Source organism: Haemaphysalis longicornis, unplaced genomic scaffold, assembly GCF_048455015.1.
Source record: "Haemaphysalis longicornis isolate Haplotype H1 unplaced genomic scaffold, Haemaphysalis longicornis Haplotype H1 scaffold_3, whole genome shotgun sequence".
Lineage (NCBI taxonomy): Eukaryota > Metazoa > Arthropoda > Arachnida > Ixodida > Ixodidae > Haemaphysalis > Haemaphysalis longicornis.
In genome coordinates this window covers 62,508,432-62,535,894 of record NW_027526335.1, presented here as the reverse complement: position 1 = coordinate 62,535,894, position 27,463 = coordinate 62,508,432, and the positions used below count along the sequence as shown (strand labels likewise).

The 27,463-nt window shown below is 49.2% G+C and overlaps 3 protein-coding genes across 3 annotated transcripts in view; 2 read left to right on the top strand and 1 right to left on the bottom strand.

Annotated features, from left to right (window-relative positions):
- The window catches only part of Cass (apoptosis inhibitor cassowary), a gene marked incomplete in the record, with an annotated part of 20,946 nt that extends 3,338 nt beyond the window's left edge, over nucleotides 1-17,608 (top strand). The window contains 5 exon segments of the mRNA XM_077703275.1: nucleotides 4,864-4,957; nucleotides 9,894-10,019; nucleotides 10,436-10,479; nucleotides 12,965-13,107; nucleotides 16,215-17,608. Of these exon segments, the coding sequence (XP_077559401.1) occupies nucleotides 4,864-4,957; nucleotides 9,894-10,019; nucleotides 10,436-10,479; nucleotides 12,965-13,107; nucleotides 16,215-16,300 (493 nt within the window).
- LOC144174532 (uncharacterized) overlaps nucleotides 1-27,463 on the bottom strand; it is a 598,699-nt gene that overhangs the window by 394,499 nt on the left and 176,737 nt on the right. The gene's annotated exons all lie outside the window — the stretch shown is intronic.
- LOC144173628 (uncharacterized) overlaps nucleotides 17,367-27,463 on the top strand; it is a gene marked incomplete in the record, with an annotated part of 29,814 nt that continues 19,717 nt past the window's right edge. Inside the window, 2 exon segments of the mRNA XM_077701971.1 lie at nucleotides 17,367-17,435; nucleotides 23,595-23,672. Of these exon segments, the coding sequence (XP_077558097.1) occupies nucleotides 17,367-17,435; nucleotides 23,595-23,672 (147 nt within the window).

Here is a 27,463-nt window from a genome sequence, read left to right as displayed (position 1 = left end):
CTGCAGAAAGTCGTCGCCTGCTGTTGCCCGCGCTCCCGGCGGCATTTAAGGGGGGACGCGGCTTTCAACTTCGGAAAAATGACCAAAACATCGTTTTTTTGAAACCCACATATTCGGCTTCTATGTTTCCTATTCTATGCGTCTGCAAAGTTTTTACGCTGAAAAGCGTCGCAAAGTGGCATAAAAAAATAGTTTTGTCAGGCGCGGTGACAAACTATCAGCGCAAAAGGGCGAAAAAACGGCAATTTTCGGAGCGCTCAATCTCCGCAACGGTGCCACCGGGCGCGGCCATTTTGATATGGTTAGATCGGCCGAGCGATCGTTTTTCCCATTCCGCTCGTCTCTTTAATCTTCGTTCATTCGCAAACACACAAACGGCAGAAAAGAAACGACGCACAAACGAAGCTAGAAATAGATGCTGAAGCGCTATTGGTCCTCCGGTCGGGGCGCAGAACGACGACCCTCCTGATTGGATGTCACGGGCGCAACGCAAGATGGCGGCCGCCTGAGCTGCGTAGCGAGCGGTGTGAGTTCATTTTCGCCGCTTCGCTCGGCCGAGTTTCTGTTCAATCTATGGTATTCAACACGGACGTTATCGCGGTGGGAATGCCGGAGATAACGAGCCAGATTACGGGAAGTTGTGTGGCTCGAACGGAGGAGGTCATCGAACGCTTCGTGGTGCGCGTGACTCTACCGTCGCCAGACCCCGGAGGGTGACGCGGTGTGCGCGCTTGCGATAGCGGTTCGTGAAGTGAACTTTTAGTCGGGTTTGCGATGTTTACACGCTTAGTTATTGCTGTGTTTTGACTGTGGGCTCGCTAGCCTTGAGAAAGAAACGGTCGACGCGTCAAACGCTGCGGCGCGCACGGCATAGCCGACGCGCATTGGAGCAGCACATGACTGCGCAACCGGTTACGATTGAATGCCAGTAGTTGTAATTAATGCCTGCGACGTTAGATTTAATCTTAAAAGCGACCTGACCAGCCATATCAGGTATAATCAAAGTTCGATATGTCGCGGTAAGCGTGCGCTGCGATGCGCGCGAGCCATATCGCCTTTCTTGCGCAACGTTTCCCGTGCACTTGTAATTTTCATGCAAACAGGTTTGAGTTAGTAATATAGGAATAAAAATGTTTTCTGCATTAAAAATGTACGTTACTGTCGCAGCATTTAACAGTGATTTTTTAGTGAAATTATTGATACCATTGCTTAGGGCATACTGGCTTTGCTGCAAGAAATATTGGATGCCTTGAATGTCAAAAGTAGTAAAAAAATATGCTCTTGCATTGAAGTTGGGAGTTATGCAGAATACTCTACCAAGCTTCAAAGTAGCTCATTTTCATCCTTGTGGTATGCAAACTTTTGGCACTGAACACCTGCACGTATGGGTACTAAGTTGAGTGCCAGGCAAGATGATAAAACAAAAAAAAAGCCAAAAATGTTCAAATTTAAGTAAAAAAAATGCTTAACTTGTTGCCATGGTGACAACACTGCAAAAGGAGGCTGTTCAGTGTGATACAGCCAACCAGCTAACCTACTTTGCATTGAAAGCCCATTGAAACCCATCTCCCCCTTCGTTTGGTCTGCAAAGTGGGGTATGTACTCTTCACAGAGGAGCTGAAAATGATGTTTTCTGGAAAGAGAAAGGCTGTAAAAGGCACTCCAATTTCAAGGCAAGGCATTCCAGAAGCCCCATGTTCAAAAGGACACATGAAAGGCTACAACCGTGACGACTTTTGATAAGTGGAACCTATGTTTCAACTTCGGAAGCCGTTTTCTCAAAACAGTTTTTTTTGCCACCTGTGTCGCTTGTACCAGAGATTTCTTTGTGACCGCTGGGTCTATTTTGATTCCGTTTCTTGCATTACATTCCTTGATGAACAGTTCAGGTCGTGACACTCTTGGTTTTCCAGATTTGTTTTTTGTGATTTTTTTATTCAAATAATCGTTCACAGTCAACATGCCTATTGCACATTGACCTCTAAAAAAAATGAAAACTAAAAAACATTGTGTTGTAAAAAAAAAAATTCTAAAACTGTCACGACCTCGTCCATTCATTTGGGATGCAAAGCACTTCGAACAAGTTTTCTATCGTGTTTTATAAGTCGCTCAAGCTCGGTACAAGCGGAACAGAAAGAAAATTTAATACATAAAAAAGTTTTCAAAATATTAGTTTGAAATTTTTATGGTGTTATCAAGGAAGCATTTCCAGTTGCTGTGCCAATTTTCATCAAAATCCACAAAGAAATAAAAAAGTTGATTTTGAAAGCCACGTCCCCCAAATGCTTCCTTGATAACACCATAAAAATTTCAAACTAATATTTTGAAAACTTTTTTATGTATTAAATTTTCTTTCTGTTCCGCTTGTACCGAGCTTGAGCGGCTTATAAAACATGATAGAAAACTTGTTCGAAGTGCTTTGCATTCCCAAATGAATGGACGAGGTCGTGACAGTTTTAGAATTTTTTTTTTACAACACAATGTTTTTTAGTTTTCATTTTTTTAGAGGTCAATGTGCAATAGGCATGTTGACTGTGAACGATTATTTGAATAAAAAAATCACAAAAAACAAATCTGGAAAACCAAGAGTGTCACGACCTGAACTGTTCATCAAGGAATGTAATGCAAGAAACGGAATCAAAATAGACCCAGCGGTCACAAAGAAATCCCTGGTACAAGCGACACAGGTGGCAAAAAAAACTGTTTTGAGAAAACGGCTTCCGAAGTTGAAACATAGGTTCCACTTATCAAAAGTCGTCACGGTTGTAACCTTTCATGTCCTTTTGAACATGGGGCTTCTGGAATGCCTTGCCTTGAAATTGGAGTGCCTTTTACAGCCTTTCTCTTTCCAGAAAACATCATTTTCAGCTCCTCTGTGAAGAGTACATACCCCACTTTGCAGACCAAACGAAGGGGGAGATGGGTTTCAATGGGCTTTCAATGCAAAGTAGGTTAGCTGGTTGGCTGTATCACACTGAACAGCCTCCTTTTGCAGTGTTGTCACCATGGCAACAAGTTAAGCATTTTTTTTACTTAAATTTGAACATTTTTGGCTTTTTTTTTTTTTTTTTTTTTTGTTTTATCATCTTGCCTGGCACTCAACTTAGTACTCATACGTGCAGGTGTTCAGTGCCAAAAGTTTGCATACCACAAGGATGAAAATGAGCTACTTTGAAGCTTGGTAGAGTATTCTGCATAACTCCCAACTTCAATGCAAGAGCATATTTTTTTACTACTTTTGACATTCAAGGCATCCAATATTTCTTGCAGCAAAGCCAGTATGCCCTAAGCAATGGTATCAATAATTTCACTAAAAAATCACTGTTAAATGCTGCGACAGTAACGTACATTTTTAATGCAGAAAACATATTTTTATTCCTATATTACTAACTCAAACCTGTTTGCATGAAAATTACAAGTGCACGGGAAACGTTGCGCAAGAAAGGCGATATGGCTCGCGCGCATCGCAGCGCACGCTTACCGCGACATATCGAACTTTGATTATACCTGATATGGCTGGTCAGGTCGCTTTTAAGATTAAATCTAACGTCGCAGGCATTAATTACAACTACTGGCGTTCAATCGTAACCGGTTGCCCAGTCATGTGCTGCTCCAATGCGCGTCGGCTATGCCGTGCGCGCCGCAGCGTTTGACGCGTCGACCGTTTCTTTCTCAAGGCGAGCCCACAGTCAAAACACAGCAATAACTAAGCGTGTAAACATCGCAAACCCGACTAAAAGTTCACTTCACGAACCGCTATCGCAAGCGCGCACACCGCGTCACCCTCCGGGGTCTGGCGACGGTAGAGTCACGCGCACCACGAAGCGTTCGATGACCTCCTCCTTTCGAGCCACACAACTTCCCGTAATCTGGCTCGTTATCTCCGGCATTCCCACCGCGATAACGTCCGTGTTGAATACCATAGATTGAACAGAAACTCGGCCGAGCGAAGCGGCGAAAATGAACTCGCACCGCTCGCTACGCAGCTCAGGCGGCCGCCATCTTGCGTTGCGCCCGTGACATCCAATCAGGAGGGTCGTCGTTCTGCGCCCCGACCGGAGGACCAATAGCGCTTCAGCATCTATTTCTAGCTTCGTTTGTGCGTCGTTTCTTTTCTGCCGTTTGTGCGTTTGCGAATGAACGAAGATAAAAGAGACGAGCGGAATGGGAAAAACGATCGCTCGGCCGATCTAACCATATCAAAATGGCCGCGCCCGGTGGCACCGTTGCGGAGATTGAGCGCTCCGAAAATTGCCGTTTTTTCGCCCTTTTGCGCTGATAGTTTGTCACCGCGCCTGACAAAAGTATTTTTTTATGCCACTTTGCGACGCTTTTCAGCGTAAAAACTTTGCAGACGCATAGAATAGGAAACATAGAAGCCGAATATGTGGGTTTCAAAAAAACGATGTTTTGGTCATTTTTCCGAAGTTGAAAGCCGCGTCCCCCCTTAAGAAATCAGATGGCAACAGTAACGAAAGGTTCCACTAGATAGGCTCCACGTTCAGTTTGGAGCGTTTGTGGAATAGGGCAGTGTGGATCTATAAACGTTGCAGTAGAGTGACTCGATTCACACACGTCTCTGCCGTACAGCAGCGTTGGCATCGAGGCACCCGACTTGGAGCAGTGGAACGCGATAAATTTGAGTTGACGTGAGCAAACCTTATCGTGTTGTCTTGGGAGGAACGAGACGGGAGAGGAACAGCGTGAGATGTGAGTGGGAAACAGAAGGGAGGTGTTCGCTTGCCAGGGGCGCCAGATCGTCTTTCGTCAGCATTTGCAACGAAAGGAGCAGATACGTGGCCAGTTTTTTGGTCTGTTGCACCTGTGCTGACGCAGTCCTGTGCTTGTTGGTGGCCTCTGCAGGTTGCAGTACCTGGCCCGGGGTGTCCAGGGCTACATAAAGAAGCTGCGCCAGGCGTTGCAAGGGAAGAAGCCCAGCGAGCTCAACTCGGACGAGGTGAGGAGGCAGGCTTTGTTTCATCGTGCAGGACCATGCCTGCCTGGCGCCAGCAGTGCATCCCTCCACCCCAAGCTGGAACTAGAAAGCTTTGTAGGGCAGCTGCACGCAAGTTTCCAGCTGTGGGGGTTAGCTTTCGTTCTGGTAAAAAAAACATTGCTCATGTCGCTTATACACATGTAAAGATGTTAACACAGTTGCTTTTTGTTTAGCGCCATAATTTTGGTTAGCACATTGTCCACCAGGGACTAACCCGTCATATGGAGCTTGTGTGATATTGTCACTGGCTCGTGTATCACCTGAAGGATTTAGTCGGTGTTGCGGCAATATAACCCACAATGCACATACGAGGGTTTTCATCGGTTGCTTTTTGCCTTGTTATGAATTGGGTGCTTAATTAATTGACTGCTGGTTCAATTCTGTGGCCTAGGATCGACCCACTCTGGGCTAAGCTCGTGCAGTGTTTTCTCCACTTCATTCCCTTTGCGATTTTCGGGAGTTAACCCCAACTCCTAAGGTGCTCTGTATCATTTGGTTGGCTTATACCTCTGTCACATGCACGGGCACTTTCAATCAGGATTGAGCTCAATCCGGATTGGGCGCTGCTACATGGTCAGTTTCAATCGTAATCGAGCCTGACTCGCTCGAACTCAATCCTGGTTTTCCAAGCGCAATCGGACGAAAGCGGGGATGCTCTTGTCCCCATTGAGCAACTGCGCACCGAAGGTTACAACTTTAACTAACGCCGCAGAATGTGTCAAATAACTTGACTCAAATAAACCGGCGATAGCATTTATATAGTTAAGTATACCTACGACTGCGCAAAGTTACCAGGTGTCAGCCGCGAAATACATTTTTGGTGCCATCTGGCATACGTGAGTGCAAGCGGTGCAACTTCTCAATCAGGATTGAAATGCGCCATGTAGCAGCAGCAGTGTGTCGAGCACGCTTGAAAAGTCAATCGCGCTTCTCTTCAATCCGGATTGAAAGTGCCTGTGTGTCAGGGCTATTATATGCAAATTAACGGGCTGTGTTCATTCATTTTGGGGGGTTGTGGACTCCTGATAAAAGCCAGTGTCTGCTTAGCTGAGACTAAATGGACCTGTGGCTAGATCGTATAAAACCTGAGTTTTCGAATTTTCGATTTAATACAGTGGAACCCCGCTGATACGTCCCCCGGTCTTATGACAAATCAGTGCGGGCCTCGCAAACTCTCCATGAAACAATGCATTAAAAACCTCGATTATACGACTCGGGTGAACGCGGTCCACTTCATACGACAGACCCTCGTGATTGATTGATTGATTGATTGTGGGGTTTAACGCGCCGACGCAACGCAGGCGATGAGGCGCGCCGTAGTGGAGGGCTCCGGATTAATTTTGACCACCTGGGGATCTTTATCGTGCGCCGAAATCTCGTACACACGGGCGTTTTTGCTTTTCGCCTCCATCAGAAAAGCGGCCGCCGCGACCGGGAATCGAACCCGCGACCTCGTGCTCAGCAGCGCAACGCCTTAGCCACTGAGCCACCGCGGCGGGTGACAGACCCTCGTGGGGATAAACCAGCGTTTTTCCCATCTTTTACAATGCTTTACCGCCTCATCATGACCTTCCTTTATTCTGAACCCCCGTTTGACGCTGCACCCGCCGCGGAGGCTCAGTGGCTAAGGCGTTGCGCTGCTGAGCACGAGGACGCGGGTTCGATTCCCGGCCGCGGCAGCCGCTTTTCGATGGAGGCGAAAAGCGAAAACGCCTCTGTGTACGAGATTTCGGCGCACGTTAAAGATCCCCAGGTGGTCAAAATTAATCCGGAGCCCTCCACTATGGCGTTGCGTCGGCGCGTTAAGGGGACACGCGGGTCGAAAAAATCGATGTGCCGATTTTTTGTTTTCCCTTGCATTATCATCTTTGACTATGCTTCTTTCATGGGTGAAAAAATGAAAACGAAATACGAACGAGAACTTAGTGAAAAATGTGTCTGAATGACTCGCGGTGACCCAAGAAATCGCGCAATCAAGCCGAATTTCGGCCATGTTTGAGAATTTATTCTGCACGGCAGCGTGGCTCGCCTCCATTTCGGTCACTTGGGAGAGGTAGATCAAGCCTTCTTCTCTCGATTGAGCCGCTCGCCAGCTTCGTATCTCCGCATAAAAAATGTAAAAAAAAAATGTTTCTTCCAGCTTGTTTTGCAAGCTCCTACTGGGCATTTAAATCACGTGACGCGAAATCTGGACCGCCATTGGCTCTTGTCGCTTGTGAGCCGCCATCACCTGCATCGTTCCGTTCGCTACTTCGCGCCATCCTCTCTCTCTCTCTCTTTTTTTTTTTTTTTTTTTTAATCGTGTGTTTTTAATCGTGAACGTTGAGGAGAAGCGTGACTTTTGTTGCCGGAAGTAGTGAACTTCATGCCGGTGCAAAGGAAAGCGCAAGCGGCGCAGCATCGCGACGACCACGGCCAATGCCGGTACGACCGGCACTGTGAGGCCTAACGGCGCCGGGCCTTCAAGCATTGCAAGCGAGGCTCAACCAGGCGGGGCTGATATTATCAGCGACGATATCGGCTTTATAAGCGCATCGGAGAAGAAGTTGGCAGCCTTCCAAAGTGAGGAGACAGCCAGCAACGGGAGCGGTGCAAGTGCAGTTATCTGTGAAGTCAGCGCTCTGACTGACCTTGAGAGTGGCGATGTGTGCGCGACGTGTGCGAAGTGCGAACTCGTCGTAGTTGACGTTGCGAACAAGCGGAAGGGCCTCGCATCGGTACTGGAACTCAAGTGCAAAAACGAGAAGTGCCCTGCGGGAGTGATTTCTTCTGTTTACTCGTCGAAGCGCGCTGCCGCCATCAGCCGTGGAGGCCGCGACCCGGAACTCTGCAGGGGAAGTCCCCATGATAGTTTCGCCATCAATGTGAGAGCGGTACTCGCTGCCTGCGCGGTTGGCATCGGACATGATCAGCTGTGCAGGTTTTGTGCCATTATTGGTCTACCGAAACCACTGCACCAAAAGACGTTCCACAACATTGCCAAGAAGGTTGCCAAGCCAAGAAAAAAACATTGCCAAGCCAAGAAAATTGCGGCTGCACGGGACCATTCAAAGGGTGTCTCCACCCTTTACGGCGGCACTGGCATCGAGGTACCCTACGGCGGCATCCGCGCGTTTGTTTACGTTACTGAACCTAGATTGGGCCACCATACCGTGGCAAGCCGTATTCAAACCTGGCTTGTTTTTGTTCTGGGAGAAAATAATCGTCTCGTGAAACATAGTGCTCGCTCGACAAATATGGTCACGTAAGACCCCGTTGCTTGCGTCTACCGGCCAGTGTCGTCTGAGACAACCCCAAAGCCCCGCAGTGCTGTGCAGCTAAACCAAGCATAGTGCCCGCAGTACCAACAGCAGTACGCATCAGTACTTCTATGTTTACTGTTTTTTCGTAACTTCCACTGTTTGTCCCGCCATTGGCGATAACCATGGCGATGACCCAACACCCGCTTTCCTCGCATGCTCAATTCACGTTTCTTCCTTTCCCGATGCTCTCTTTCCCCCACTGTCATCTCTCTGCTTATCGGTGTTTTTGAAAGGCGCGTTGTTGTTCCGGTCCTTTCTTCGCCACCTTCCTTCCATCTCTGCCTAGTACTGCTGTTCATTTCGCTTGGCCTAGGAAGTTTCACACTCACCTTTTCCCCCCTCAATTTGATCGACCACGTCGGCCTACTCACACGGGGCCTGGCTGGAGTCTAGCTGGCATGCCTCCTGCCTATTTTGTGCCCGCCTCCCCTCTTAGCTAAAGGTTCACGAATAATGCGCTAAATATAGTAGTTTAAAGACTGTATTTATTCGATTATGAGGCGGTCACGATTATAAGGCGAGGGTGCAGTTTGGAGAGTCAAAAAAAGAAAAAAGTATATGTCTACCAATATAAGGCCATAGAAACCATGAAAGGAAGGCAATTGAATTCCTTACTTTTCAGCAAAGCAGACACCAAGTATTCATGAACTATCTGCGCAGAAAAATATTTATTCAGAGTGAGACGACCGACACACTAAGCTTTCCTGCTTGCGTCCTCTGTGCCTTCAAGAGCATTAGAAATGCAGCACTTGTGGACATTGCTGCCACCATGGTTTCGGGGATTGTGGCCCAAGCGTCCACCACCCACTGGGTGAGCATACACAAGGACGCCCGCTTTAAAAGCACTGTGGAAGAAAATCTTGCAGGAGGGACTCAAGCACTCCAAGGAAAAAAGCAAAATAGCATCCTCACTTGTTTACAAGCTTTGTGGCTACGACTGGCTTGAAGTGGCTACTGCTGGCTTAGCTTGATGACATGATGGAAGGCGTCTGCTGCCATGGCGTCGGCTGTATTGCGAGCAGTTCAGTACACTTGCAGCTGCCAAATCTCGCTAATTACTACCTGTAAACTGCGTTTGATTAGTTTTATTTTGAAATCTCTTTGTTACTTTTCTAACAGTGTTGTTGGGCTCTTTTGGAAGTTTTGAAAGGGTGAAAAGGTGGAAACCAAAACATTCACACCGAAATCGCCATATCACTATACTACTGAGATTCGAATTTAAGGCGAGGTATGACTTTGAGACTGCGGATTTTGGAGAGAAAAAAACCTCGCCTTATATTCAAATAAATACGGTAAGTTCCCAGCCCACCTGTCGCGTGAGACCGTCTACTAGGCCGGCATTTACCCGCACCCCGGTCATACAGCGTTTTCGCGCGGTCCCTTGAAAGTCGTATTATTGGGGTTCCACCGTATAACACTTTTCAGTATCCAGTAAATTGTTAGGCTGACATTTCCATTTAGGTGAAGGCTTGGACTCTTATTTTAAACATTTGCAGCTCTCGTATGCAAGTCTTTGTTGACTGTAGTGTGCCTTGGTGTCTTCCTGCATACATTGTTCCCCCGTTCCCTCTCCCCTGCCTTTTTTTTCCCCCCAGAACAAGCTGAAGGTGGCGGCTTTGAAAACCACGTCCAACATTAACGTGCTCATCCGAGACCTGTTTCACGTACCACCTTCCTTCAAATCTACCATCACACTCTCCTGGAAGCCTGCAGCTACAAATGTACGTGCTCTCGCTGAAACATTCCTTTTTTTCTCAAGCGGTTCTGAAACTGAAGGTCTTTGAAGGCAGGAGGCCGTATTGGGAAAATGTCTATGTTGCAATATTGTAGTTCATCTTGACCTCACTGAGGCTCGCTTCATTGTGTGCTAACCTAATCTTGACTGGTCTTGAACAATTTCTACTTATTTGTTCACTTGTATGAATACACAAAGTAGGAACTCGATTTCTTCATGTGTTTAGTACCTACTACGTAAGTGCTTCTGTTCGATCTAGTGGCTTATTCCTTTTTAAAGCATGCGGCTTTGTTACATAGCAGTGTTTACTTCACTGTTAAATCGTAAACTAACAAGATTGCAATTCAAACACTGGGTCCTTTTCAATTCTTTATCTTGAGCAAAGCGTTTGTTTATTTCTAGGAGAAAGCCGTCACTGACAGCACTCATGCAGTTTCACTGCCTGGGTAAGTAACATACTTTTCTATCCTTCTCCATGTGAGCATCCTTATAAAATATTGGCTTTTTTTTCTAACCTCATGCACTGCTTTACTGATCTTCATGTCATCCAGTCCTCATGCTTGCCTCATTCTTCCTGTACTTTTGCCAAATGATGTTAGCATCAATATCTGACTGAAGTGTGTTTTTTTGGGGGGGGGGTTCGACCTATATTCGAGTCGACTTACAATCGTGTAAATACCGTAGTTTATGCCCTCTTGATCGAAAATTTTGTTTCTCAAGGTTGCCACTGCGTCCCCTCCTTCCTTTAGAATTTTAGAGCTGGGGGTAGGGGGAAACGGGGCGGGGCCACTAGCCCTGTCCTGCTTATCATCTAATAAAGATGCCCAATAAGTATTCTTCTGCTGCAAGTTATGCACCAGCTTTACAGGGCTTCAATGTCTGCTCTTTCACCACAACAATCTGCTATACTTTTTCGTACTAAAAAAAAAACCCATGCGGTCATGCATAATGTCTATTCGCAGCATCAGTGTTTGTTCTAAAAATTCCTTATTAGGCTTACAGTCAAACACGGTTATAGCGAACTGCAATATGCGCCACGATTAGTTCGATATAGCCGAACCCGCCTATAACGGGTTTATTTTTACGAGTTTGCAATGCGCGGGAATCCCCTTGTTATCCCCGCATGAACAAACGAACAAAATAAAGTATGTCATTACCGTACACAAAACAATAGATTTATTGTAAGTAATAAAGCTACTTTCCGCCTTAACGCTGTAACTGCCTACTTCCAAAAAAACCGGTGATTTTTGTTTTATCTGTTGTTTTGGCAGCGGTAACAAGCATGGTATTCTTTACACGAGCATTGTTTGCACCAGTTCGAGTCCATGTCCTTCAATATCCCAGAAATATTCGGGGACGGCCCTCGACTGCCGAAGGTTAAGCGTCGGACGGCTTTCACTCGCGTCATCCTCTGCCTCCTCCGTGCTTTTCATCAGAATTGCGATGGTGCTGCTAACGGTGCCCGCATCCGAGGGGCGTACAGTGAAGGCAGCATCGTCGATCACACTCAGCACCCGCCGCGGTGGCTCAGTGGCTACGGCGTTGCGCTGCTGAGCACGAGGTCGCGGGTTCGATTCCCGGCCGCGGCGGCCGCTTTTCTGATGGAGGCGAAAAGCAAAAACACCCGTGTGTACGAGATTTCGGCGCACGATAAAGATCCCCAGGTGGTCAAAATTAATCCGGAGCCCTCCACTACGGCGCGCCTCATCGCCTGCGTTGCGTCGGCGCGTTAAACCCCACAACAATCAATCAATCGATCACACTCAGCAAAATCTTCGAAGGCCACTCCTTTCGGCACAACATCGGAAAGGTTGGCGAGCTGCCGTCTTGGTCCGAACTCACTGACTGGGCGGGTTATGTCGCGAGTTCGGCGCGTCGGAAACAGTTACGGAAAGTGTCGGGGTCATGTCACTCCATACGAGGCGAAATGTCTCAGTCGCGGCCTTTGCTCAGTGGTCGCGGCCAATCAACATCTCAATCGCCGCTCCGAGACCATGCATTTTGGCGGCCATTCTAGGCACGCCGAGTTCGATATATCAGATGTGAAGTTTGTTATAGGGAATATGTTTCCCGTGTATTTCCATAACTGATTTATTTTTGTTCGATATATAGCATAATTCACTCTATCCGGGTTCGTTATAGTCGGGTTTGACTGTATTAGGTTTGGACTTTCTGCTGAATTTTTTCGGCTGCCCCCTTCCGCGAAATGAAATACTGCGCGAACCAAAAATTAAGTGTGTGCACAAGCATGGTTCCTTTGCTCTGTCGAAATTCCACACTGGTTGTAACGCTAAAGTGTGTTGCCAAAAGCATGCTCTTCGGTGGCATCCGTAAAAGCACACACCTATTGCCATGTAAAAAAAAAGAAGAAGAAAAAACGTGGCAGAGACGGTAACCGAACCCAGTGTTGCACAATGACTAGCAAGTCACATAATCACTGTTCTATGCCAGTGTCATGCGGAACACAGTGTTTGAGCTATTTGGATATGGCAGAGTGCCAAGATGGCAAATGAAATGCCAAGAAAAGGGCGCCTGCACCCCTTGCAGCTCCACAGCGTATGCAAAATAAAACCCAAAGGCATGCACCTCTAGCCCCAACCAAGGGTGCAGAAACGTAATGCTGTGCACATGATTGCAGGTTGCATGGCTTGCGGGTGCATTAGATGGCCCAAGCTGGCTAAGGCACGTAGTTTAAACCTGAGCTATCAATACCAGTTTCACTGCCTTTATCGATCGAAGTTCAGTAAAGACATCGTAGTGCCCTTATCATCTGAAGTCCAGTCGCTCACACGTTTCACCGCGTTCTCCACTCGCAAGAATGTGCTTGGGGATCCTCCGCAACTTTTCTTCTGAACCTGTCCGAGTGATCATGGCCTGATTAGAGGAGTTGCCGGTTAATTCGTCGCTCTTGACTCCCTCCCCCTCGAACAGGGCAAAGGGGGAGAAGCGCCGCATTGAGTTTCCCGAGGACACGAACAAAGGGGCCAAGAGGACGCTGCCCACAAACAAGAATGAGCGGGAGCTGTACAGCCCACCTGGTGGCAAGTACAGCACCAAAGTGCAGGGATTCCAAGGTGAGCATGTTCTGGCGAAGGCTAAGCCACACTCTAACGTTGGCATTCTCTGGCCGGCCACCAATTCAAACCTTATGGCACACTTCTTGCTGCAGTTTGCTTTCTTGATAGCCTCAAATTCCTTCCGATTCCTTCCGAGGGAGGCACTCTGACAACTTTGACTTCTTGTTCTGAGAGTATCAAACATTCCCGGACACGCCAAATTAGCGCCGGGCCACTATTTTGCTTATACTCTGGTCAACCCTTATCACTTGCATCTTGAATACAGTGGTGAAGGGCCACCGAGTTTCAGCAGTCGTTCCTGAGTGTCAACACAGTACAAAACATAAGCGAAAAATTTAATGAAGAAACAAGAATTAAGAGTGAATGAGAAGAAACCAGAAAAATCGGCACTCAACCAGTAGCCCAGTCGTTCAGGTGGGGGTGATGGCCGTAGCAATGATGGGATGCTTGTGCCCTCATAGTTGGCTGGCTGAAATATACCTTACACCAATGACTGGTTTACAAGACAAGACAATTTCGAACATATCTTTTGTGGAAAAAAATAGACCTTTATTCCAGCTCATAGGGTAGCTTTCTGTGTCAGGCATGCGATATTGTCAAGTTAGCGTGCATTGCGTTTGTGGGCTTGTGCATGCAAGGCTGGAAGCAGCAGCACTAAGCCGGCTATGCTATTGCGAGCTTTTCAGCTTGCCGGAAACTAATGCCCTTGTCACACGGGCACTTGCAGTCCGGATTGAAGCAAAACGCGATTGACTTTTTGAGCGCGCTTGATGCACCACCGCTGCTACACGGCACGTTTCAGTCCTGGTCAAGAAGTTGCACCGGTTTCACTCACGTACGCCAGATGGCGCCAATAATGTACTTCGCAGCAGGCGTCTGGTAACTTTGCGCAGTCGTATGTTTCCGGAACTATATGAATGCTACCGCACGCTTAGTTGGGTCAACTTATTTGATAAAATTTCTGGTGTTACTTGAGGTTGTCACCTTCTGTGCCATTAGTCAGCGGGAATGAGAGTATCACCGCTTTCGTCCGATCGCGCTTGGAAACCAGGATCGAGTTCGAGCGGGATCTGGCTCGATCGCGATTGGAACTGCCATGTAGCGACAGCCGATCCATCGACTCAGTCGCGATTGAAAGTGCCCGTGTGACAGGTATAACACTTATAAGGACAAGCTGAAGAGAGCCGCACATGGTACACAGTGCCAGTAGTGCTATACCACAGTTGTCTCTGTCCTGTTGATTCAGGCAGGTGCTGTTCTTTTCCATCTAAATTGTAGACCGCTTATAGCGTATGTCGCGGGAGCTACCAAAATCTGCACTATAAGTGGTACCATTGTATAAGCAAAACATGCACAAATCCAATCACACCACAACCTACATTGCAGTCTTTCTGTATCATTACTCAAATGGACGCCACTAAACAACAGAGGCACCATCTTTGTTTTGTCTCTTTTCTTCGACATCATACACTGGTGCGTGGTATTACAAACCATGCTTTAAAAGAGTAGTGACATAAAATTTCGAAGCTGAGATAAATATTTAAAACGCTTTCTTTTTATCAGGAGATATCTCCCAGCTATTTTCAACAGTAGCGGTTCAGTGTGTAACAAATTTTAAATCCATTTTAATCTCCGCCCACATGAGAAAGCCCAGAGCGGGCCAGCATGACATCATCTGCTCCTTGCCCCAAACTGCCGACGTCGGGGTCGCGTGACGTAGCTGACATGCTGGTTGCGGTTGGCACGCGCTGCTACGCCGTGTGTACACGTCATGGTTTTGGAATTAATGTCATGTTGCCCGGGCCCGTGGGGATGGTGAAGACCACTGCCGGTCTGGGCGCGCTCGTGCGCACGTACAGACCGCCAGCGGTGCGACAAGACTGGTGACGTTAGGGGTGCTCTCGTGTCATGGTGGCCGCTCGGCGTTCGTTTTGTTGAAATCGAAACTGAGACGAATAAACGACGCCATAAATGAATTTTTACACTGCAACCGACCGTCTAATGTGCCATTCTATGATTAGTGGGCTGGTAGGCACCCATAGTAGCGAAAAAAACGTCACACGAAAATTTTGTGTCAGTACTCCCTTAACTTCCTTTGTGTTTGTGTTGTAAGGGAGCACCTGTGCGTGTTTTAGTCTCTAGAAGATGTGATGCCATAGGGAGAAAAATAGCAATACTTAAGCCAGTGGGACAAGGAGATAAGGACACAAGCCGCTGCCCCTTCCTCTCTCTCTCTCTCTCTCTCTCTCTCTCTCTCTCTCTCTCTCTCTCTCTCTCTCTCTCTCTCTCTCTCTCTCTCTCTCTCTCTCTCTCTCTCTCTCTCTCTCTCTCTCTCTCTCTCTCTCTCTCTCTCTCTCTCTCTCTCTCTCTCTCCCCCTCCCTCCCTCTCCCCTTCCCAACTTGCCTTCGCGATGCCGAAGCTAGTTGTTATCAGCAAAGTACACGTAGCGGAAACATCCAGCGTCCGTGTAGCTATCTCCAGATGTTCGGAAAGGGAAAGGGCGGCGACTTATCTGCCCGAGGTTCCAACTACCTATTGTGTACACGCTGGGGGAAGGTTTCCCTATTTATCTTCTGAGGTGCGCCAAGAGCAAGGGCTGTTTTGTTATTGCATGAGTGCAAACTGAACATGAAAACTAAAGAGTGTTTATTTGTTTCTTTTGTGTGTCTAAATTAGAGGGGAGCAGGCAGCGCGGCCTGTGTCGGATGACTGATTTAGTCTCTCTCTCTCTCCCCCCCCCCCCCCTTTTTTTTTTTTTCCACAATTCTAAAATGATGCCCCAGCTGCACTGGTTGATAGGTGGGCCTGCCGAAAAAACCGCACAATAAATGGTATTGGGCTTCAGGCAACCCCATTTTAAGTGGTATGCTTATGCACTGAATATAATGGGAGGCAAACCAGTGGTCAAATGGTCGGCACTGTATGTTCACAGTGCCCGCCACGCAAATCTCTCTGCTCTTATGGTGCATGTTTTTGCCAATTGTTGAATTTGCCCACGTGCCCCATCCCCCTTTACACACCTCTGTTTCTTCTTTTTGTAGACGTAGCTCAAGCAGTGTTGTACCATGCTTCACCGCTGTTCCTCTTGTGTTCCTCCTCGCAGCACCTGCCAACCGGGGGGGCCGGGGTGGCTTCTACCGGTTCCGAGGCGGCAGCAGAGGTGGTTGGCGGGGGCGGATATACTCGTGAGCAGCTGAGGGGGCCACACCAGCCTCCAACCTCCTCCTCCTCCTCCCCCCTCTCCTCACCCCATCCCTCCACCCGCGCATTCTCACAAATGGCTCACTTTCGGCATCTTCTCTCACCCATCATCACCCCTCATTGTGTCCCTCTGCCGTCACTGGCGGCTGACCTGTGATGCCTCTCCCCCTCACTGATTTGCGGGATGGGGTGGGTAGATAGAGGGGGCACAACCAACGGTTGTTCACTCCTGTACAGCTTGTGTTTTTTGTATTTAAGTTTTTTCCTGTGTTACATTGGCCTTTGTCAATCGCATGGGCTTATAAGGTGGCGAAGTTTGTAGACATTATTGTGCTGGCTTTTGAAGCGCGATAGGTCATTCAGTGGAGAGTTCATCGCTCACCGAAGCTTAACTGCAGCAGGGAAGGATTTCCGAATTGCTTGCCGTAACTGGGACATGACTGCATTCTGGCCCAAATTGTGTTGGAGACATCCCCCTTGTTCCTTTCGTGTGCTTTAGGCTTAGCCTCCTGTCGAAGGTGTCGTGTGCTCTGCTTTATTTTACACCTTATTTTTCCTTCGTTTTTATAGCGACACTCGCCTGTTCTGCGTCAGTCTCTTTCTTGAGGGTGTTTTTTTTATTATTATTATTATTATCATTATTTTTGACTTCTGGTTTGTGCCATTTACATTCGAAGAAAAATGTAGCTTGGCTATAAACATCACCTTTGTCTTGCTGCTTTTCAACAGTTCATTGGGATTTAGCACTGCATGTAAATAGCTCGAGAGGAAACAAAAAAGAAGTGGCTACTTAGGCTGGCTCTCTCAGCGCGCTTGTTGATGCTTCTCGTCGCAGGGCTTGGTTTTCGTGTTGGCTTCGTGACACCGCTGCATTTGCGCAATCTGCATGACTTGTTGGTTCTGTGATTGGTCGACGCATATGTTCCTTGTCAGAACGTGTAAAAAAAGCTTCCCCGGGAGTTTGTGGGGGAGAGGGGGAGAGGCAGAGTCGCTGGCAGCAGGCAGTGAAGGCTGCTGGGGCCGCCTCTGAGGCGATGGAAGCCGATTGAGCGGCATGAAGTCTGCAGCTTGTGGGCTGTCGTGCCGGGGCGAAGAAGCAATGCAGCTTTTAGAAGAGAAGGAGGCAAGTAATAATGCACCTGGTGGTGTCTCCTCTTCCGAGGTGTTTCAAGACTGCTCATAGTGTTAAGGGGACTACGGCTTTCTCGCTGGCAAATAAAAGAATCGTGCGACGCTTCTTGCCGCCTGAGGGCGGGCAGTTTGTAAGAAATTGGAATAAAGCTTTTTTAACAAAGGCTCGCAGGAGTGGCTTTGTTTATTTGTTAGCGCATGGTATATTCTGTTATAGACATGTTATATTCTGGGCGTTTTTAAAGTTTTACCATCAAAAACCATTGCAAAGCCCTGTAGAAACAATACTTATGTGTACTGAGGCGACAAACTAGCGCAAGTTGATGAAACAACGGCAATTTTCATAGCGCCTTATCTCTGGAAAGACATGACCAACATGACTGGGCGCCGCCATCTTGGTGTGGTGAAGATTAGAAAACATGGCCGCCAGGCGAAGCAGTTGATCGTGGTTCAGGCAGAGTGCTCTTCGCCGATTTCTGCGGTGGTTTTGGTTATGGGGGTGGCTGGGTTTGCATTTAGTCGTTTGGTCTGTTGCGGGAAGTTGCGCGACTCGAAAGATGGGAGTTCATCAGAACCGTGGTGCCCACGAATTCGCCGTGTTTCGGCCTTGAGTGTTAGGCGCGGTGCGTGCTTGAAAGGAAATTTCGGACTCATTGCGGTGTTATAAAACGCTTAGTTATTGCTGCCTTTGACAGCAAGCTTGCGAGTGGCGGGAATGGGCCGATCGACACTGCAAAACTGGCGGTGGAGGCTACATCGCCGCAAAATGTTCCAGCAGGGGCTATTATTGCACGCAAATAATAATGGTTCATCTATCTAAAGTGAAATTTAATGCCAAAAGGGAGGTGGCTGAACATACCAATTTTACTGAAATTATGATCATAGTGAACGTTTGTTTACCTTTGGGATTGAAATGGGAGGGCTGGTAGGGTGCGATGACTGTCACCTCGTTTTGCGCAACTTTGGCCGGGGCTCTACACTTGTGCGTAAAGTCGACTAGGGAGTTACAAAAATAATTATTTCGGCATTCACATGATATTAAAAATTCCTTACGATTGCTTAGTTCTGCATTTTGTTCATTGTTTTGCAATATATTTTGAACGGAACTCTAAGCTCTCTATGCATTGAGCCAAAAAATTTAAAAATGGTTTGTAAAAAGGTAGTGAAGTTCGTACGTCGCGATACTCTGGTAGAAAAAACTTTATTGAAAGGCTGTTTCAGTGTTATGTATGTCAAAACGGATTAAAAAGTACACTTGTCCAATCCGAGTTGCCAAAAATTTGATGTTTAGGCTCCTAAGGTGACATAAAAAATGTCGTTCTTCTGCTCCAAATCAAGGTTCTTCTGCTCCAAAATCGAGATTTCGCTGCTCCAAAAACTGCTCCCAAATCTGATTCAGCTGTCTCACCCCTGGACAGTGTTTCAACCTCAGAAACCGCGGTTGAGGCCAAGTATGTCTGCTCCTGAGGCATCACAGGAGCGCCGCAGTGCTACAGGTGGAGGCAAACCAACCAAACCAAACGCCCGTGAGGTCATTGCACCCGGAACTGACCTCGCAACCTAAGTGAACCTGTTGAGAAGGACCCCGAAACCCAGCCTACTAAGGATGGGAAAAAAATTTTTTTTTTAAATCTCATGATTCTTTTTTTTTTTCTTTGTATTGATTTTCATGGCTGCTGAAAACTAACCACAAATACTGTGCCTCCAAGAAACACACCTTTGCCCATCACAGACAAATTTCTTAACACAGTACATAGTTTTCTGTAAGGACAGACAAAACTGCACCCAGCCATCTGGTGGTGTGGCAATAGTACTACAAAAATCTGGGGCTTGTCAGCACCTTCATCTACAGACATCACTCGAAGCTGTGGCTGTCAGAGCCATAGTTTTTGGCAAACTAGTAACAGTGTGCTCTCTCTACATTTCACCTGACTATCGCCTATACAACGTCGAACCCGAACACCTCATCAATAAGCTACCTGAATATTACATCATAACCGGGGCTTTTAATGCTCGCAATTCCGTCTGGGGATCTGTGTGGGCTGATGCTCGAAAACGGCTTATTGAAAGGTTTGTCTCGTCGTCCGGATGTTGCATCTTTAATAAGAAACACCCCACATATTACAACACCATGCACCGCACTTATTCAGGCAATCGGCTTCGCAATCTTACTGCCTATGCTTGAATGGAACATAATTAACAACCCATATGGCAGTGACCATTTTCCTGTAAAACTAATAGCTACAAACAATGACTCCCAAGACATAGAACCGCTTTGAACATTTAAATTATAGGCAGCTGACTGGAAAACGTACAGAGAACTTTCCAGGCTTCCCCCTACATTAATATGCCACTTAGATGTTGAAGCAACAAGTTCACCAATTACGGCCCACATTCTTGACTGTGCTCGGAAAAGCATTCCAGAGACCACTTTTTTTTAAAACTCTCCCAAAACCTAGGCCATGGTGGAATGAGGACTGCGGGCGTGCATGATCTGAACAGAACAAGGCGTGGGCACTTTTATGGCACTATCCCGCGTCTGACATCGTGCTCAAGTTTTGAGCGGTCAAAAGCCAAAAGAAAGCGTACGCGGTGCATGGCAATAAACGAAAGTTGGGCCAGGTTTGTTTCATCCATAAACTCTCATACAGATTCTGAGTCTAAAGAACTAAAAAAATACAAGACCCATTCTATTCCCATAGTATGTAGTAAAGCGTACGCGGTGCATGGCAATAAACGAAAGTTGGGCCAGGTTTGTTTCATCCATAAACTCTCATACAGATTCTGAGTCTAAAGAACTAAAAAAATACAAGACCCATTCTATTCCCATAGTATGTAGTGCGGGTAACACTGCAAAAGATCAAGCAGATGCTCTTGGGAAAAACTTTAAACAGGTATTCAGTTTTTCATGTTATACACAAACATTTTTACAGCACAAGAAGACAGCTGAGCATCAGCCCCTTCGTGCGAACCAACGGTCGAATGAGGGATGCAATGCCCCATTTACCATGCTTGTATTGATTAGTGCACTCTCCACATGTGGTAAGTCAGCCCCTTGAGCTGACAAGATCAGCTATGACATGATCAGGCACCTACTCAGTGACACCCTGCAAGCAATACTCTCTCTCGTTAACAAATATTGCAAACAGGTCACTTTCCAAGATCGTGGAAAGACGCTGTCGTACTGTTTGTAAAAGAAGAAAAAGAATCCTGTCTCTTTGCGAGTTACAGACCAATCCCGTTGACTAGCTGTTTATGTAAGCTGCTCGACAAAATCATAAACCGCCGACTTTTTTACTTTCTCGAGTTTGATGGTCTTTTAGACAAAAATCAGGCAGGCTTCAGGTCTGGAAGATCAACTACAGGTGGCCTGGTTGCTTTTGAATCGTATGTGAAAGACGCCTTTGTCCATAAGCAACACTGCTTTTCTGCGTTCTGTGACATGGAGAAGGCATATGACACAATTAGGCGATACGGCATATTGCTGGATTTGCATCCACCATTATGGTGAATGAGATCCGAAAGATTTGTAATAATCGTTCGACAAGGCCAACAAAAAAGGCAAAGAACACCATGACTTGTACAAGTCATGACACTCTTTGCCTTTGTCAGCTTTGCGCCATTAAACCTGGAATCGTCATCAATGCTTTTCATACAGCATACTTTATTGTTCTGTAGTAGCCAATGAAAGGTGATGTTGGTTGGAAAATAAACATACAAAGTCTTGGTAGTTGACTGAACAAAATACAGCGCATGCTGTGTCATGTTATTACGCTTTGCGCGAACGTGAGAGGAATAAATGGCATGCAAAATATAACACTGAAATCCAGATTACATGTATGTCCTTATGAGGCTTTTCCTGCCCTTCTCCTTTTCCTGCCTGTCTGTATTCCCCTTTCCCCACACCCCCACACCAGCAGGCGTTCCTGTATCCACCCTGAGGTGATACAAACTACGCCTGCTGGTGTTCTTTCCTATCCAAGCTTATAAATTCATTCATTCATTTCCTGCTTTTCCGCCATTTCGCGGCCGTGCTGTTCCGCCAGCGACACAAACGATTGGCTCGCGGCGGGTTCCCGGCGCAGCATTCGGCACGAAATGCAGCATGGAGCTATTCGGAGCCGGATGACGCCCAGGCGTCGCGTGGCTTTATATGTTTACATGTACAGCTTTTGGAGCGGCCATGAGGATCAGACGCTAGCTTAGTCTTTCTTTTCAGATTTGCATGAACGAGCATGTCCATTAAACTGCAGGTTCAGTGCCTGCTGGTGACTTCAGGCGGTTCTTCAGGCAACTTGAACCGCCCGCAAACCTGGCATGAAAACTTTCGGGGGGGGGAACAGGTTCGGTGTGCCCCTCCCTGGCTATGCCCCTGGGTCTCTCGATTGGTGGCAGACTACACCATGGAGGAAGAAAAAGTTAGGAGACGGCATGACGTCACGCAGCTAGCCTTCGCAAGCCCAGCTCCGTTGAAGCCGCTCCCTCCGCCGTTTCTCTTTCTCAAGCCGCCGAAGTCGGCCCAGCACGTGACCTCCATGGTCGGGTGGGCCGGCGGCGGCGGCGGTTTCCGACTCCGGGGCATCATCTCTCGTGTTTGGTTGGCGGTAGCTTTTCCCCGTCCTTCCTGCATTTGTTTGCTCGGTGATCTCATACCCGCGTGCGGGCAGGAGTGCCGCGTATGTGCGAAAGACAAAAGCCGTTGGAAAAAAATTCCCCCGCATTTCCCCGAGGGGGAGAATGTGAAAGTGCGAATGCATGGTTGTCGGCCCGCTTGCGGCGCTTGCGCTCGGCCCCCGCAGCCCACCGCCTCGCCGCCTTCTCTTCCATCGGGTTTGTAGTATCACGTGTACACCACGCAGTTATCAAGCCGCTGCTGAGTCGCCAACGCACGCCGCTGACGACGTAGTTTGAATGCGTTAAAGATATAAGGCGCGTCACTAACACTGATATCACCGTCGCGTCCGTGGCTTGGTCGGTAGAGCGTCGCGCTGCGGCCGCAAAGTCCTCGGATCGAAATCTGGCGCTGGATGCTGTTTCTTTTTTAAATATAGAGGAGCACTGCGGACGCCGCCGCCGCCGGCGCCGGCGGTGAATGGTTTGGGGTCGCTTATAAAGTGCATTCGCACTTAAAAACCAACATATAACAGGCTTCGCGACAACGGGCAGCAGAGTAGTTTCGAGCAGACGAAATTGAAGAGCTCGCGGCGGCAGCGCGGTGGGGGGTCACGTGGTGCAGTGACGCCTGGGCCGACTTCGATTTTACTTTTTATGTATAGGCTTCAGGTTTCTCAGCTAGCGCCGTCTCCTACACGATGAGTGGAGGCACGGGAAATAGCCGATCCGTTGGCACTTATCGACAGAATCTTGGGAAGCTAAGAATGCAAAAAAATGGCCACTTGTCTGCTCTCTTCGATAGTAATGTCGGCGTACGACGATAGTCCTCTGCCCTTCCTGCCATGCAACTGCCTCTCTTTTTTTTATCAACAAACTCTCACTCTCTTGCCCTCTCGTACCGGTCCTCCCACGAAAAACACCGGAGGTTTGCTCAAGTCATTTCAATTTTATCCCGCATCATCTCCCGCGTCATCAACTGAACCTGTCGTTACTCCAAGACTTCTAGGAATGCAGCCACGAGGTGTTGGCTCGGGGGCGAGCGCTTTTTGTATTTTTGGTTTGAAAGATTGTTTCCAATGCGTATTTTTTTACTTCCTCACAAAAGAATGTTTTTTACCTCACAAAAAGAATGTTTTTTTTACCTCACAAAGGAATGTTAACAAAAAGGGCAAAGTGGAGCCTCGGTAAATAAATACAAAAAAGCAAACCCTCAGGGAAAATGAAGAGACCGCGGCCACGGCCTCCCAACCACGTGGCCCGCAATAAAGAAAAAAAAAATTACGAGCAAAAAGACCTAGGTCCGAGTCTGACATCCGGGCTGCGCCGCGGCGCCCATTCCGGGGCGCTGTCCCGCTACTGCGAGACGCGGGAGCTTTTGCCTGATGCGTCTCCGCCCTGGGCCGGTTCGCTCCTCCTTAGGCGACCTGGCCGCCCCGAGCTCCCCCGGGGTCACCATATCGACGCCCCGCTTAGCGCGGACGTCCCGTCAACATGGCCAACCGCGGCACAGGAGCCCCGCCTTCAGCTCGTCCTCTAGGCCCGGCCTCCGAGAAGCTGGATTACAGGGGCTCGCCACGACCCCCGGCCGTCAGCGAGCGTCGCAGTGGCAGCATTCGACTCTTGCCTGTCGGCAGATTTTTTTTTTTTTTTTTTACTTTTTCTTCCTTGAACTGCCACGGCCCCGCTTATGACGGAATTGGTTAAAATGTATATCCGTGTTCGGCAACTTAAAGATTTCCCGAAGTATCGTTTCGGCTGTGCTAACGATCCCTTCCGTTAGCACAGCTGCCACAATGCAGGTCAGCCGCTCGGCAATGTGGCGCCACGTTGGGATATGTGAGGTAAGCTCCATGTGAGCACAGCCTCGCTTGGTCTCCGCATCAATGGGGCGGAAACAGGTGTGCGCGCTTGGATTGAAACCGCCGTGTTTCATGGGTCTCTAGATCGGTGGCGTACTACACGACGAGTGGAGAACGGGAAATAGCCGACTTCTTCGCGCTTGTCGGGAGAAGACTGAAGAATTATGTTCCAAGAGGGGTGAGAAGTACAGAGCGGGGTACATGCGGTGAAGGCGGGAAAGGCAAGGGACACGTATACGTAGTCGTGGAACATTAATTAGTGGTTCATTGCATAGGGCTTCGTTAAGTCTGTATTTAGGAATGGGACTGAGTGTAGCTGTAGCTATGAATGATTAAGTGCTTTGGAGAGAGAGAGAAATGACCTTTATTGTGTTGTCCGGCGGGGGGTGCGGGTCAGGCCACGCAGGGCTTCGCCGTCACCCCTGTCTATCTACCTATTCTAGGTATCGGGCTGACCTCGAAGCAATGGGCCTGGCCTGCGGCTCGGGCTACTAGGGGTGTCCCCGCCCCGCCTCCTGTCACCGTTCCCGAGGGAAGCAACCGGTGGGGAGCGCGGGTCCTCCTTTCGCCGTTGCCGCGCCAGAGCAGCCTCGAGCCGCTGGACGGTCCGTGCTCCGTAGAGCCGATCATGTCGCGAACGTCCGGTGGGAGGCCGCGGCCTCCGTCACGCGCACAGTGTTCTTCGCAGCCCCACATGAGATGGGCAAGGTCCGCGGGCACTCGCGCACACACACTGCACCAACGTTACTAGTAACGTTGCACTGCACTCACTTCGTTCGTAGAGGTCCGGGCACACGTGGCGCGCGAGCGCCGGCGTGAAAACCTTTTCTGTCTGCAGTTGCCGCAGGAACACTGCCTCCCCTCTCGTAAGCCCCGGATGGGGGGGGGGGCGGGAAGGCTCGTCTCCTGTGCCTGTACCACCGGAGCGTGGCGCCGTAGGCGGTCAGGGGCTCCGAGTCGTCATCGTCGTCTTGCTGTTCTTCTCCGGGCTCGGAGGGGGGTCGGGCGAGGGGGGGGGGGGGGGGGGCGCGGCTCGGCACGTGGCGAGGTCTCGAGCCGCGGCGTCCGCCTCTTCGTTGCGGTTGAGGTGGCCGTTGCGCAGCTCCCGGCCCGCGTGGGCGGGGAACCAGCGGATGCTCGTGCTGTTCGCGCGGGCTCCCTCTCCGATGCTGGAGAGGAGCCGCGCGGTGCTCTTGCACACCGTGCTCCGGGAGAAGTTCGCTATCGCCGACTTGGAGTCGCTGAGGATGGTCGTCGTGCCCGGCCGGACCAGGGCGAGGGCGATCGCCGCCTCTTCGGCCTGGCGGGCGGTCGTGGCCCGCACGCTCCCGGCGCTCAGCAGTTCTCCCGTGGTGGCCTTCACGACCACCGCCACGAAGGTGTCGGCCCGCTCGCGGTGCTTTGCCGCGTCCACGAACACTGCGCCTTCGCGCTCGTTGTACTCCTTGGCGAGCGCGCACGCTCGCGCCGACCTGCGCTCGACGTTCCGCTCCGGGTCGACGTTCCTCGGGAGCGGCGGCACGATGACGCGGCGGGCGATGTCGTCCCGCAGCGGAACGAGCTCGTCCTCCGCCGCGGGTCCGAGCGGCGGGCTCAGGCCCACCCTCTGTAGTATCTTCCGGCCCGATCTGGTGGTGCTCAGGCGTTCGAGTTGTGACACGCGCTGCGCCTCGCTGATTTCCGCCAGGGTGTTGTGCACGCCTAAGGACAGGAGGGCCGCGTTGCTGGTGCCGTTGAGGAGGCCCAGGGCCGCCCGGTACGACTTGCGGATGGCCGCGTCGATCCGGGCCCGCTCTTGGGTCCTCCACTGGTGAAAGGCGCCCACGTACGCCACGTGGCTCACCACGAAAGCCTGCAGCAGACGGAGGAGGCTGGCTTCCTGCATCCCCCGCACGCGCGTGGAGACTCCCTTGACGAGGCGCGTGGCGATGCCCATCTTCGTTGTCATTCGCTCGATCGTGGTGCTGTTGGTGCGGCTGGCGTCCACGTGCATGCCGAGGACCCGGATGCAGGAGCAGAGGCGCGTTGCCGGGGGGGGGGGGGGGGGGGGGTGCAAATTCGGCAAAAGTGAAAACAAAGACTAAGCCAACGTCTGATTTCCGTGTTCGCTCCAAATGTTGTACATGCAAACACATATTGCAAGGGCGACGCGCGGACGTCGCCCAGCTTCGAACGGCTCCTGCTGCATTTCGCGTCGTACTGCGCCGGGAACCCCCCGGGGCCGATCGAGGCAGTCGTGCTATATCGCTGGCGGAATAGCGCGGCCGCGAAACGGCGACGCATCATGAAAGCCTCATATGGACATACACGTGTCTTCACTATGGTACAAAGTGTAATAACATGACAGAGCATGTCACTGTATTTTGTTCAGTCAACCATTAATCCTTGATACGTTTATTTGCCTACCGACATCACATTTCATTGACTACTGCAGTTCAATAAAGTGTGCCGTATGAAAACCATTGCTTTCTGCCCGTCTTGTATTGCTTCCACATCAACAATTGTCTTTATTGTGGAGCTTTGTACATGTTTTTTGGCACTGTTCCATTAATTCCTTGGCCGCCCCCTTGGTTAGAATCAGCATTCTGTATTTACCTAACCGCGGTTTTGCTGAAACCATGTCTGTTCCACTGAACAGCTAGAAACTAAATAAACTCAACACTCAACAGCCGTGCAAAAAGATGCTCCGCTGAGTGTAAGTATTTTACGACGTTATGAACACAGAAAAATAACAATACGCCATTACTTACGGGTTAAGACACGCGTGTGACAGTAATTGCGAGTACAAGCCTACCCACCCCAGTGGATCAGTGGCTAAGGCGTTGCTGAGCACGAGGTCGCGTGTTCGATTCCCGGCCGCGGCGGCCGCTTTCCTGATGGAGGCGAAAAGAGAAAACGCCCGTGTGTACGAGATTTCGGCGCACGTTAAAGATCCACAGGTGGTCAAAATTAATTCGGAGCCCTCCACTACGGCGCGCCTCATCGCCTGCGTTGCGTCGGCGCGTTAAACCCTACAATCAATCAATCAATCAGCGATTTGAAGCCTGCGGGAGCAGAACTCGTCAAAATGAAGCAGACGAAACACCGGCTTTAGCGGATCTTCCTTTCTGGCGCGGAAGCTACTAAAAAAAACATATACTTAAAAAACAACACGAAACCTAACCAACAGGGAACACCTAAACAAACATTACATTAAGAAGCTAAACCAAACTAAGTCAGTAATTTAAAGTGTTAAGCAGACCCTCTTACACACTGGCGTAGCCGGAATTTTTTTTCGGGGGGAGGGGGGGGGGGGGAGATTTGAAGTGGTTGAACCTTGAACAGTAACATCTTTTCGATTATTGCCCCGCTCCCTCCGTGTCCCTCCCCTTCCCCACCAGGGCATTCATGACCCCTCTGACAATACTGCTATTCCTGGGTGCGTGCTCGACGAAGAGATGGGAGGGGGAGGTAGGAAGGCAAGGCTTCTTGCGCGTTGGTTTTCAAACGAACCCTAAAATAACTGCCGTGAAGGTGCGATGTGTGTATGCTAAACGCTAATAGTAAA